This window comes from Mugil cephalus, chromosome 23, assembly GCF_022458985.1.
Source record: "Mugil cephalus isolate CIBA_MC_2020 chromosome 23, CIBA_Mcephalus_1.1, whole genome shotgun sequence".
Taxonomy (NCBI): Eukaryota; Metazoa; Chordata; class Actinopteri; order Mugiliformes; family Mugilidae; genus Mugil; species Mugil cephalus.
In genome coordinates, this window is record NC_061792.1 from 10,374,684 (window position 1) to 10,388,185 (window position 13,502).

Consider the following 13,502-nt stretch of genomic DNA (forward strand, 5'->3'; position numbering starts at 1 on the left):
TTTCTTCCTCCCTTGCTGCCTGTTGACCGTTTCCTCCGTAGTTTTATTATTTTTTTTTTTTTTTTTAATGATTTTGACTTTGCCTCTTGGGCTTTTCGGCAACTAGGTCAAACATGGCCGCCGAGGCCCCTGGTGTAAACGAGATGTGACACGGCAACAGCTGGGGCCCGGGTTTGCGGCAGCAACTGGCGACATGCAGAGGGACAGCCAGTAGAGACACACTGACCCGTCTGTGTCTCTGCAGAGACGCGAGTCCTCGGTGATGACTTCAGGTAAAGTTCACACCCTGGGAAAATAGTGCTTTTGTTCTAATTGGGGAAAATTTTTAACAGCTGTGAACTGAGGGGAGGTTTAATGACGCAAGTGTCTCTGTGAAAATAAAGTTTAACAATTAAGCAGCAGGTAGATTTTTAGACAATGTCCATTTTCTATTTTTAGAATGATTAAACTCATAAAACCCCTGAACCTGTTGGATAAAACTTTGCTTTTTTTAATGTTTTTTTAAGTTGTCTTTGTCTCCCTCTGCTGATGGTTTTGGGAAAGGTTCAGATTATAATCAGGCTGTGTTGAGTTGCACATGATTTATAACAGTTTCATTGCATAACCTGGTGGAAATAATCCAGAATTAACTGCGTGCATTTGAAAACTCTTCACCGTGAGACACACTCCAGGAGGGTTTTCAACACAACCGAATGAAACTTAATCAGTTTTCAGATCCGCTCTGAGGTTTCCAGACACGAGTGACTTGTGGTTGTGTTGTGTCACAGTGCAGAGCTGGAGGTGTCATCGAGCTGAGGTTTTAACAGCCCTGTTAAAGTCACTGAGGAATGTCGGGGGGCCTTCAAGTCTACCCTTGTTATCTGCAGATGTGATGACAACAGCTGCTTGGTGCAGTGCTGGTGTCCTGGGAGGACTCCAAACAAGAGGCTCGGTAGGAGGCCTCCCAGCATGTGACCATGCAATGAATGTCCCTGTCCAAAGTGTCCAGAGGAAGAAATGTTTACGTCTCTGCCTGGAAACACACGAGCTGAGCTGTTTGCAGACGTGAAACTTTTACACCCCGGCTTTTTGTGTCTTCTTTTTTGGGCCCAGTTGGATTTGATTGCACCCGATTCCCCCCCTCGACTTTAGAAGGCGTGGAAGTAAGAAACATGCAAATAATTTTTGGTTTTGTTTTCTTCCTCTGAAGGCGTGTTTTAACGTATGAGGCGTAGAAGTGGTAAATATGTTGTGACGGTGCCTTCAGGTGCAGCTCGTAATCCAGAGAGTGCAGAGAATCAGGCGAGAAGTCCTTGCTTTTATTATTATTATTATTATTATTTTTTAAAAGTTGCTCAGCCTTTTAAAGTGTTACAGCCTTGACTGCTGGAAATTAGACAAACATTTAATCTAATAAAAACCTAAAAACGACACTTTTAAAACCGAAGTAGATGAATTTATGAAAATTAAACCATGACAAATGTTAAATAAGAATTAAACATGCATTGAGTTGCTGATCCTAATGTAATGTTGTTCTCTCCTTTATTAGAGGGGTAAAATAACCACTTTCACCTTCATTTGTCACCTTTTGCGTGGAGTAGCGCGAGGTCGAGGCTCCGCTTTCCCTGACGCCACTCAACTACACACGTGGAGAGTAAACTTGTGTGTTGGTTCGCAGATGCGCACAGACGGGTTTCGTCTACACAACCAGGAGGTCGCGTCGGCTGCCGACCTGATGCCATTGCAGCCATGGAGAGCACCAAGCCGCTCGGCAGAGACAATCCTCTGGTCACGTCTGGCTGGTTTTCAAGGACGTTTCTGTGGTAAGCGCGTGTTTGAGCAGGTGTTGCGGACTTTAACAGCGTCTGTGCGCAATAATTCAAATGGCAGCAAGTTGGAAATTGAATGATCCGGTCTGATTCATACATCTACACGGTGTTAGTAGAGGTAATAGTAGGTGCGACAACATGAACTTTGTATACTTTTTATTATAATTGTGGGTGAGAGCTGGAGTTATGCGTCACACACTCTTTAAACTTCCTTTTATTTATTCACATGTTGCATCTGAAATAGTTTGACTCCTGAAAATGATATCTCAACAACAGAAATGTGATTTACGCAGCAGATTGGCAAGAATTTGTCATATTTTAATTTAGTTTGGGAGAACGCCTCAGAGGCATGGCCCACGAGAGGATCCTTTACTTGGGTGACGGTTGTATCCTAGAACAATGTGTGCTTAAGAACAGCCCTGCATTAACGTGACTGTCGGGCTGCTTCACTGTGAAAGCTTTGTTCCTCAAGTACGAGGCAGCTTTGATGCACCGATGACCCTTGTGACAACTGTTATCTCAAGATAGAAACGAGAAGCTTAGAGTTCATTTGGGCCTTAGTTGTGGCAGAGTTGGATCCAAAGCTAAATAAAATGACTATGTAAAGGAGCCCATGCGACCGTGGCCATTGGCTGAGAGGGGGAGCAATATATATACATATACAAATATACAGTGTGTCATTGAAGTAGTCGTCATTTACTTGACATGCTCTTTGGATCCCATTCAACTTGTACAATGTGTTCTTTACCCAAAAGACCCCGAGGCTTCGACTATGGCTGCATCCTCTCCAGTGATCAGCTCCATCTGACCTGGAGCATCTGGCTTTAAATCCGATGCCTCCAGTCTGTACCGTGTCTTTAATTTATGTGCCATACATCTACTGTATGACCACCATGTGTACACTAAAAACAACCTGCCCAGACACATCCTCCATAGATCACAACTTCAACAGGAGTAAATGTCCTGCAGTTTAATAAAAAAAAAAACATCTCCACATGTAGCAGGAAATTTGGCTGGTTACTAAATATCAAGTCAGAGTAGGTGCGGTGGGTTTAAGTTGCCGTGCTGTGACCGTTTCAGCTGGTTGACCCCGTTGCTGCAACTGGGCCACAAACGAAGGCTGGAGGAGAGCGACATGTACAGAGTCCTACCAGACGACCGCTCTGAAACCCTGGGAGAGGAACTGCAGAGGTATGTATATATACATATGTGTGTATGTGAGAGTGGGTGTTGTCCCCATAGCCTTAAGGTAGCGTACCACTATAGATGTGTCGTGAACAACCCATAACTAGACCTTGTACATGTGACAGAAATGTGGCGTATTACTCCACTGACGTTTTGTTGGAGGCGTTTCAAAGGCTCATTTTATATAATTACATGTAGAAATGTTACCTGGAGGAGGTGTTTGATTTGACACTTACAAATTTGATTTACTCTGGCATCGTGTTCCTTCTCGCAGGTTTTGGGACCGTGAAGTTCGAACGGCCTCCAAGGAACTCCAGAAACCAAACCTGGCCAGAGCTCTCCTCAGGTGCTACGGGAAGTCGTACGCCTTCGCTGGGATCTTTGTGTTTTTGCTGGTACGTTCCACCAACTTAAAGCTTCTCAGTGGTTCTTAGGAATTCAAACTATGACGTCCTCCTTTCTCTACGTCTTGTCTGTGAACTAAAGGAGAGCATTAAAGTCTTCCAGCCACTTCTCCTGGGGAGAATAATCTTGTTCTTTGAGACGTACCAGCCGGACGACCAGAGCGGCCTGAGCGCGGCGTACGCCTACGCTGCTGCCATGTCCATCTCCAGCTTCGGACTCACCGTCCTCCAACACTTCTACTACTACCACGTTCAAAGGACTGGGATGAAGATGAGAGTGGCCATGTGTCACGTCATCTACAGGAAGGTCCGTGGATGTTCTCTTGGATTTATACACTTATCTTAAATGTGCTCAGAGTGATTGTGGTTTTGAACGTGTCTTTTCAGGCTCTTGGTCTCAGCAGTGAATCCATGGGCCGAACAACCACCGGACAAATCGTGAACCTCCTGTCAAATGACGTCAACCGTTTTGATGAGGTGACTACATCTGTTCTCTCTGCTTTTTTTCTTAATTTCAAGTAGAGTTTAATGCAGGACTTTTTTTAAACAGGTTACACTGAACCTCCACTACCTGTGGGTGGGGCCTCTACAAGCGGTCGTGATCATCGTGTTCCTCTGGTACGAGATCGGCCCGTCGTGTCTGGCCGGCGTCGCCGTCCTCACTCTCATGCTGCCTCTTCAGACCTGGTTCGGGAAACTCTTTGGCCTCTTCAGGTGCGTATCCAGCCAAACGTCTCTTAATTTTCTTCAAGTTGGAAAGAGAAATGCGTGGGATAGTTGACGGTTACTTGTATCGGCAGGGGTAAAACCGTGGTCCTCACTGACGGCAGGCTGCGCATCATGAACGAAGTGGTTTCTGGCATCAGGATCATCAAGATGTACGCCTGGGAGAAACCCTTCTCGGCGCTGGTCACGGAAGTCAGGAGGTAAGGATGGAAAAACGAAGATCTGGTGGAAGGTTTTTATTTATAAATGTACATTATTTTGCATTCAGTAAAAAGAAATGTATAAAAAATGGCCAATCAACCAAAGATTTTTGCGACCATTCCTGCAGTACCTCTGTGTACCCCATATTGAAGACCTATGTGTACCTATGTGTACAACCCCTAGAGGATCCACAGGTACTGCAAGAGGGGTTGCAAATTCTTTGGTTGATTGGTCATTTTTTATACATATATTTTAATCTTCCCCCTCAAACACTCTACTGTTGTACAAGTTTGAAACAAAATGAAAGAATATTTGAATAACTTAATATTGAATGCAAAATGATAATACCAGTGTATATTTATAAATAGCATATAGTAGGTAGGGGTCCCTACTTAATCTCTCAATCAGTCCTTGTCTTGAAAAACATTAAAGACCTCTGTCTTATAAAGGGATAGTGGATCCTCATTGCTCTTTTGCATATATCTCGTTCCTGCTCAACTCGTCCTTCCATTCTCACTTTCGTTAATGATAATCCTCCTTTTGTGCCGTGGATGACAAATTAAAGGGAGAGAACGTCATGTGTTGCCTGAGCGAGCTCTGGTCTCTAACTCTCAGTAAACTCCCACATCAGGCATTTAACTGATGCAGGCGAAGATGCACATTCTCCTTTTTAGCTCCGTCGATTCGATGCGTCACGCTCGATAGGGACATCCTGCTCCATTGACATTCTGAGCAGTGGTTATTCCCGTTTCTCTTTGCACAGTACTCATCATATCTCACACGCTTATGCCTTTTCCAGATGAACTAGTTGCGCACGAGTTCCAAGTTATTGAATAACAAAAGGCTCTTTCCAGGAAAAGCTGCTGTTTATACTGTTGAGCCCCCTGCCCCGTCCCCCCCCCCACACCCGGACACTGTGAAAACCTGGCGCTAATTATAACCATCACACGTGCAAGAGCTCCTGATGAGTAGAAAAGTAATTTTCGCTGCCGACCTTTAAACCACAACGAGTTAAGTAGCTGGTAATAAGTGACAGAGGTGGGTGGAGCAGCTCTACATCAGTTACACATCAACCTCCTGTTCTGACAAGCTACTTTGAAAGCACCTCAACTATTTCATGCATTCATTTTATTAGAAGATCTGTGCAGTAAAGGGTTAAGACGAATGATTTCTTCTTTATCTAGAAGTTTTTTCTGCTGGGGAACAGGCTGCACATTATGTTCCACATACTGTAGCTGAACATTTAATTAGAAGCAGAACCCACAGAGACACGCATGGATTCACAACTTCTAAAAAGTTAAACATTTTGTTCAATGGATGTGTTGCAGTTAAATTCCACATGAGACGCGGAGAAGTTTTCATCTTGGAGCCTTTCTGGTCCCGTGCCAACTAATGTACAGCCTGAAAAACTGTGAGCTCTCGAGAACATGTCTGTTATGTAACAAAATGCCACATTTGATTGGATCCAGTGTCCTCTCGGTTTCAGCTGCCAAGCTTCATAACATATCCCCCCTCACCCAACCCCTCCCCCTCCTCCTGATCTGATCAAAGGGATTCTTCAGAACAGTGTGCAACAGGGAGGAAAAAGTACTAAAAAATGGATTTTCCTCTCACGGATGGAGAGGTCACAGAGACATGTTGCTCTGCAGGAATGTGCAGATTCAGGCAGACGTAAAGCGCCACGTGTGAACCGAGCGCCGCGCTCTTTCCCCGTTTAAGTTGCATCTCCAAACTTCTAAATGTGCAGTGATCTTTTAACAGAATGAGACTTTTCATTCAGCTGACGATAAAGACGTAGTTTCACGGTTTGTGATCGCAGTCAGCGAGACCGTTGCGCAATTTCGCAGTTTGCATTTATATCGTTTTATTTGTTTTGGAACGTTTTTCCACGCGATTCTGCCAACACTCTTTAAACCATTTACAGCTCCATAAAATCAGAATAGGAAGAAAATTGTAAATTAGTGTTTGCGGTCTGTATGAAGTTCACTCTTTCACCACACTCTTCATGTTTTCAGTCCTGGGGCCAAATACTAACCTAGTTTAGTAGCAGCCACGTGGCTCCAATGTTTTTCAGGCTGATTTTTTTTTTCTTTTTTGACCCCCCTGCAGTTTCTCCTGTTGAAGATCTATAGGTTTGAGGATTAAATATGAACATCTCTCTTCCGTCCACCAGGAAGGAGATCAGCCAGGTCCTGAAGAGCTCCTACTTGCGAGGGCTCAACATGGCGTCCTTCTTCGCCAGCAGCAAGATAATCATCTTCATCACCTTCACCATCTACTCCCTCCTGGGCAACAGCATCACCGCCAGCCGGGTGTTCGTCACCGTGTCGCTCTACGGCACCATCAAGCTCACCCTCACCCTCTTCTTCCCTCTGGCCGTGGAGAAGCTGTCTGAGACCGTGGTCAGCGTCCGCAGGATTAAGGTAAATCTGTTATTTCCTATCAGCGACTGTTGGGAAATTCCTGCTGCTTTATTGTGAAACTCGATGACGCTACCGCAGAACTCCAGCCGTCGTCGGGTTGTGTGATTCATCTCCGTGGAATGAGCACCCAGTTTATCCAGACTACTGCGTTAATAGACAATGGTAAACAGGTGCCGCTCCTGGTTTTGAAATGGTTTCTAGGGAAGACTTGGAACGCGCAGGCTATGAGGTAACGTCATTTGGTGATTAACAGAGCTTCCTCCTGCTGGATGAGGTGGAGAGAAAAAACTTTGCGCTGCCGCTGGAGAAGAAGGAGAGTTCGGTGGAGATGGAGCAACTGACCTGCTACTGGGACAAGGTTAACATGAATTCAACATCCTTTAGTAAAGGGAAAGCTTACTATTCAATGCAAAATGATGTTAATAATGTGGGGGAATGTTTCTGTCAGAGTCTGGACGCGCCGTCTCTGCAGAACGTCTCCGTCACAGCTTCCTCTCAGCAGCTCCTCACCGTCATCGGTCCGGTGGGAGCAGGGAAGGTGAGCAGAACCCGACCGGTTCCCTCAGACCTCAGCTCAACGCATTAAAATGACTCCTTCCTGCACGGCTCACATGTCGTAATAGTAGCTTCCCATTGTGTAATATCCCAAAATGCAAAGTTATGATGGAGCAACAACGCAGACACATGTGCATGCATGCTGTAGTATTAATTTGCCCTTGGGATTCATTAATGAAGTGATGTTCCCGCCCCAGTCGTCCCTGCTCAGCGCCATCTTGGGCGAGCTGCCTCACGACGCCGGGAAGCTGAAGGTCCGAGGTCAGCTGACCTACGCCTCCCAGCAGCCCTGGGTTTTCCCCGGCACCATCCGCAGCAACATCCTCTTTGGGAGAGAGTTCAACGCCAAGAAGTACGAGAGCGTCCTCAGAGCCTGCGCTCTGAAAAGGGTGAGATAACAAGGTTGGATTAAACCTCCAAGAAACACATTCTGTTTCAAGTGTTCAAGCGTACTTTGTATTTGAGTCTAGGACCTGGAGCTGCTCCCAGATGGAGACCAGACTCTGATCGGGGACAGAGGGGCCACGCTGAGCGGAGGACAGAAGGCTCGGGTCAACCTGGCCAGGTACAACCATCATGTTTGGATTTAATAAGAGAAGGAACGCCTGTACATTTAAAAAAATGTCTCCAGGGAACATGAACCACAAGAAACGAGTAGCTACATGTCAGCCCACAATTTACTGTGTCACCGTTGGGGAAACAGTTGTTACGTATCCAGTTGTTACGTCTGTATAGACAGTCGATGCTTCTGACCAATCGCTAAGCGGCGCATGTGTTTCTGGCTTCAGGGCCGTGTATCAGGACGCAGACGTTTACCTCCTGGATGATCCTTTGAGTGCAGTGGATGCTGAAGTCGGGAAACACATTTTTGAACAGTGAGTGATCCAGACCTGAACAGTGGTTGTGCACTGGTTTATCAACGAGAGGAGGGGGAAATGACACAATAACATGGACGTAATTGCCGTATTTGTGTGACCAGGTGCATCTGTGGCCTCCTGAAGAACAAGTGTCGCATCCTGGTCACCCACCAGCTGCAGTACCTGAGGGCGGCCGACCAGATCCTGGTCCTCAAAGAGGTTTGTTCCACGCTGCACACACAGACATTTAAAGAGTTCCTGTTGTTGATGTAGCTGCAATGTCTCTGTGCGTCCAGGGTCACGTCATGGCGCAGGGAACCTACACCGAGCTGCAGGGTTCGGGGATGGACGTGGCGTCTCTGCTGAGGAGCGACGAGGACCAGGATCCGTCGTCTCCGTCGGCTGAGCCAGACAAACTGTCTCTGCACAGCCAGAGGACGACTCTGTCCCACGGGTCACACTGCTCGTACAGCAGCCTCCTGCCACCAGAGGGCGCCGACAAGCTCCCTGTAGGGTTTGACTGAATTAAATCGGATGTACGTTTGGCCCGTTACCAGGTTCACGTTGAATTTAAAAACTGGTTTTGCAGGTTGAAAACGTTCGAACTGTAGCTGAGGAGACTCGAGCTGAAGGGAATGTCAGCAGCCACATTTACTACAAGTATTACACTGCAGGCTGCAACCTGGTGGTTTTAATGGTCATAATCCTGTTCAGTATGATAGCAGAGGTAAAGCATCACACCCTTAATAGCATTAAAGTCTTCATGAGGTTCTGTGTTAATATTTGTGAAGCTGATTAAAGTGTTTCTCCGTAGGTCTCATATATCCTGCAGGACTGGTGGCTGGTGTTCTGGTGAGCTCTTTATTACAGATACTGTAGTAGCAGCAGTAGCTTGTGGATGCTTTGAGGAAGTTTTTTATTTCCATCTGCAGGGCGAGAGCGGATCTCTCTAACGGCACCGATGCAGCCGCTGATGTTAAATATGAAGTGAATGTAACTGTCTCAGATCAAGGCTGTGATCTGTCCTTCTACCTCGGTGTTTATTCAGGTGAACCTCTTCTTCTTCCTCTGCTTCTTCTCACCACTTCTGTTTCCTACATTATTCCTTAAATGTTTTTTTTTCTCCCTCCTCCAGGTTTAACTGCTGCTGCTGTGGTATTCGGCTACGCCAGGTGTTTGGTGATATTTCACGGGCTGGTCAGAGCCACTCAGACTCTCCACAACAACATGTTCATCTCCGTCCTGCGTGCGCCCGTTCGCTTCTTCGACGTCAACCCCATAGGTGGGTCCAGCTCACGGCCCATTTCACCTAAAACGAGAGTTTTACACTTAAAATAAAATGTTCCCGTCTTTTGTAGGAAGGATCCTCAACAGGTTTTCCAAAGACATCAGCCAAATGGACTCCATGCTCCCCATCACCTTTGTGGACTTCTATCAAGTGAGGAGTTCTCCTTAAACGGACCAATTGTTCACTGAACCATTACTCCCTATGTAGAGTTGCACTGTATTGTGCACTTTATAGTGAACAGACGCAGTTAATGACGTCACCGTTGTCGCATCGTTACGTGTCAGACTGACGCGGATTATAATTTACAAATTAATAAAACGTGACGGTTTTGTGAACAAATGTGTGATCATGTAATAAAAGATTGTTTAAAAAAAAGTTTCATATTTTCCTAATGGAAATGTCTAACTGCCATTAACGGCGGCGCCACTAAAGACGCAATGCATGATGGGATATCCACCACCCGCTGAGTGATCGTCACAAGGCTTTATGGGACATTTTGAGTGCTATATAGGGCCCTATGTAGGGGTTAGGGCCGTTATTTAATGACTTTAACAGCTGCTCACTTTTCTTTTGTCTTTTAGTTGTTTCTCCAAAATGTGGGCGTGGTGGCGGTGGCGGCCTCCGTCATCCCCATCATCCTCGTCCCCGTCGTTCCTCTGCTTCTGATCTTCCTCTTCCTGAGGCGCTTCTACCTCCGGACGTCCAGAGACGTCAAGCGTCTGGAGTCCACCAGTACGTCCATGGATTCAATCATTTACACGTATGGAAATGGCAAAAACTGGATTAAATGTTTGAAACTGTTCCTCCTTCTCTCAGCTCGGAGTCCCGTCTTCTCCCACCTGTCCTCGTCTCTCCAGGGCCTGTGGACGATCCGAGTGTTCAGGGCTGAGGAGAGGTTGAAGAAGACGTTTGACGCCCATCAGGACCTGCACTCAGGTCGTCTCCCTGCGTCCACATCAGGTCATGTCCTCCTCTGATGTTGACTCTTTAGTCTCTAAATGAAATGTCTCCTGTGGTTCCAGAGGCCTGGTTCTTGTTCCTGATGACCTCCCGCTGGTTTGCGCTAAACCTCGACAGCATCTGCTCCATGTTCGTCACCCTCACAACGTTTGGCTGCATCCTGCTCAGAGATGGTGAGGAGGTTCGTCTTAGTGCAGCGACCGAAGGAGTTTCGTTCATATATAATATCTAAATATGTTAAAACGAACTGAGGTGTTGAGTTTAATGTTTATTTTCAGCTTGGCCTCACTTCTGATCTCATTTACTACACAACAGAATCTAGGGCTGAATATCACAATATTTAAATTTTTTGACAGTATCCTGTATATTACGGTAATTTTTTGTTTTTGCATAATCACGTGTTCACAACATTTTCTACTGGTTGAGAGAAGAATTAATGCAGTAGTCGACTAAGGATGGACTATTTTACAGTGATTAAATGTTGTAGAATAATTACACACAGTAGTAAAACGGGTTAGCATGAACCCGTGTTAGCGCTGCCTGCTGATGTGGAACTCCAGAGATATTTACAGCTCAGATTAAAAAAAAAAATAATAAAAAAAGATTAAATGAAGAAACGTGGATAAATAGTTTAATTTAGACATATTTATTCACATTTAAACACATTTAAACTATGTCTGTAACGCCAATAGCAGCGCGATCAACTACCGTAATGATTGTAGTCTGCGCGCAAATAAAAAAAGCTCAAATGGGGGACAGCTGTAGCCGGGGGGACAGGTCATCCAAAACGGGGACTGTCCCCAGAAATCGTGGCTTTCTGGTCACCCTAAAGAAAAAAGTCCTACAATGAGGACAAAATACTGGTGTTCGGTATGAACTTGTTTACCACCAAGTCAGATAAATCAGAGTTATTTCTGAGACCTACCTGGACATTTTAATAGAGTTTGGCTTAGACGGTTACTATTGTCCAGAGGGAAACCAGGTGATTCAGTGATGTCTGGACTGTCTCCTACCTCCTGGAGCTCTAAAGTTCACCTGCAACTTGGGGGAAAAAAAAAGAATATTTTTCTTCAACAAATTGAACTCCTAAGGATAGAGAGGCATTCCTCGGCGGGAGATGTCTGAATGTCTGATTTGTTCCCCTGTTGTGTTTGCGTCAGGGCTGGAGGCTGGTCAGGTGGGCCTGGTGCTGACGTACGCTGTGACGCTGGTGGGAAACTTCCAGTGGACAGTGAGGCAGAGTGCAGAGGTGGAGAACATGGTAGGAAACCATCAGTGTGTGACTCTATTTGGGGGGTCGTTATTTACCTGCAGTCTGCAAGAGTTACCACCAGATGGCACTAGATCCTACACATTAGACTTGTGTAATATATGGGAGCACTTAAAATCCTTCTCAAAGTTTATCCTGTGTTTTTTTTTTTTTTTTTTTTCTCTAGATGACGTCTGTGGAGAGAGTGGTGGAGTACGCAGAGCTGGAGAGCGAAGCATCCTGGGAAACCCACAAGACTCCGCCTCCCGACTGGCCGAGCCGAGGGATGGTGACCTTCAACCGGGTCAACTTCTCCTACAGCGCAGACGGTCCGGTCGTCCTCAGAGACGTCAGCGCCACCATCCAGCCCAGCGAGAAGGTCGACGAGGCTCCGTCTGCAGACGGTTCACATTTAACACACACAAACACACGTTGGAGGATGATTAACCGTCGCTTGTCCTCCCTCACGTCTCCAGGTTGGTATCGTGGGGAGAACGGGAGCTGGGAAGAGCTCCCTGGTCTCGGCTCTGTTCCGCCTGGCAGAGCCTCAGGGGAAGATCTACATCGACGGCGTCGTCACGTCCGAGATCGGCCTCCACGACCTGCGCCAGAAGATGTCCATCATTCCTCAGGTAGAGCTCAGCTCTAGGCTTCAGATTAGGCTTCCTCCATTGTCTTTGTCTCAATATGGATGTTTTTAAATGTTTTTTGTTTAGGACCCGGTGCTGTTCACTGACACTGTGAGGAAGAACCTGGACCCTTTCAACCAGCACACTGATGAGGAGCTGTGGAGAGCTCTGGAAGAGGTTAGCGTCCACTCCACACAACCTTATTTATTTTATTTTATATTTGTCCTCTGAGCCTGACTCTGTTCGTTCTCTGCAGGTTCAGCTGAAGTCTGTGGTGGAGGAGCTACCTGCTAAGTTGGAGACGGTCCTGGCAGAGTCCGGCTCCAACTTCAGCGTGGGTCAGAAGCAGCTGGTGTGTCTGGCCAGAGCCATCCTCAGGAAGAACCGCATCCTCATCATCGACGAGGCCACAGCCAACGTGGACCCCAGGTACTGTAGAGACTCACCTGTTTTTACATCTGAGAGCTTGGTACAGGTGGAAATTGTTTTTTGTTTTTGTTTGTGCTGCTGCAGAACGGATGAGCTGATCCAGAAAACCTTACGAGACAAGTTCAGAGACTGCACCGTCCTCACCATCGCCCATCGCCTCAACACCATCATAGACAGCGACCGCATCCTGGTGAGCTCCGCCTCCTGCACCACTTTACCTCCGCTCCACTAAACCAAACTACAACCGGTTCCTCATTCGCTCCCGTTCCTTCTCAAAGGTGCTCGACAGTGGCTCCATCCAGGAGTTCGACCGACCCTTCGCTCTGCTGCAGAACAAAGAGGGAGCTCTGTACAAGATGGTGCAGCAGACGGGCCAGACGGAGGCGGCCGCCCTGATGGAGGCAGCCAGACAGGTGGGCCTGTAAGTTACATCGGTGCTAACACATCAAACCACATGTAGCTTATTTAGCTTTTCTCTGTCCACAGGCAGCGCAGCGTCCAGTCTAGTTCTACCAAACCTCCAACCTCATGAAATCAACTGGTTTCTAGTTGAATCCTGTAATAGCCGATGGAAATGTGATTCTCTGTGGAGAAATGTTTGTGTCTCTTTGTAAAGATGCTCATCAGGTCAAATGTCTTTGTGGGAACTGTTTAAGGGCTCAGCGATTAAATGTGATAAATGTCCAGAGTTGAACCTGTGAAACTTGACATTATGAAGCTGATCTGAACCGTCACATTTTTGTACATGTTTTCTCATAAAGTTTTATTTAATTTGTAACGAGTTTCTG

At 46.4% G+C, this 13,502-nt stretch overlaps 1 protein-coding gene across 1 annotated transcript; it reads left to right on the plus strand.

Moving 5' to 3' along the window:
* Nucleotides 1–94: 94 nt before the first annotated feature.
* Nucleotides 95–13,492, plus strand: LOC125000774 (ATP-binding cassette sub-family C member 4-like). The gene is made up of 32 exons (XM_047576444.1): nt 95–272; nt 1,658–1,802; nt 2,889–2,999; nt 3,268–3,388; nt 3,480–3,704; nt 3,785–3,874; nt 3,948–4,111; nt 4,198–4,323; nt 6,498–6,747; nt 7,001–7,105; nt 7,196–7,285; nt 7,500–7,691; nt 7,773–7,867; nt 8,091–8,177; nt 8,282–8,378; nt 8,456–8,668; nt 8,749–8,886; nt 8,974–9,011; nt 9,092–9,207; nt 9,295–9,441; nt 9,518–9,597; nt 10,029–10,179; nt 10,264–10,383; nt 10,470–10,580; nt 11,568–11,668; nt 11,844–12,035; nt 12,133–12,288; nt 12,373–12,462; nt 12,542–12,714; nt 12,799–12,904; nt 12,993–13,127; nt 13,201–13,492. The coding sequence occupies exons 1-32, from the start codon at nt 263–265 to the stop codon at nt 13,219–13,221; spliced, it is 3,996 nt and encodes a 1,331-aa protein (XP_047432400.1). The 5' UTR covers nt 95–262; the 3' UTR covers nt 13,222–13,492.
* The last annotated feature ends 10 nt before the right edge of the window (nt 13,493–13,502 follow it).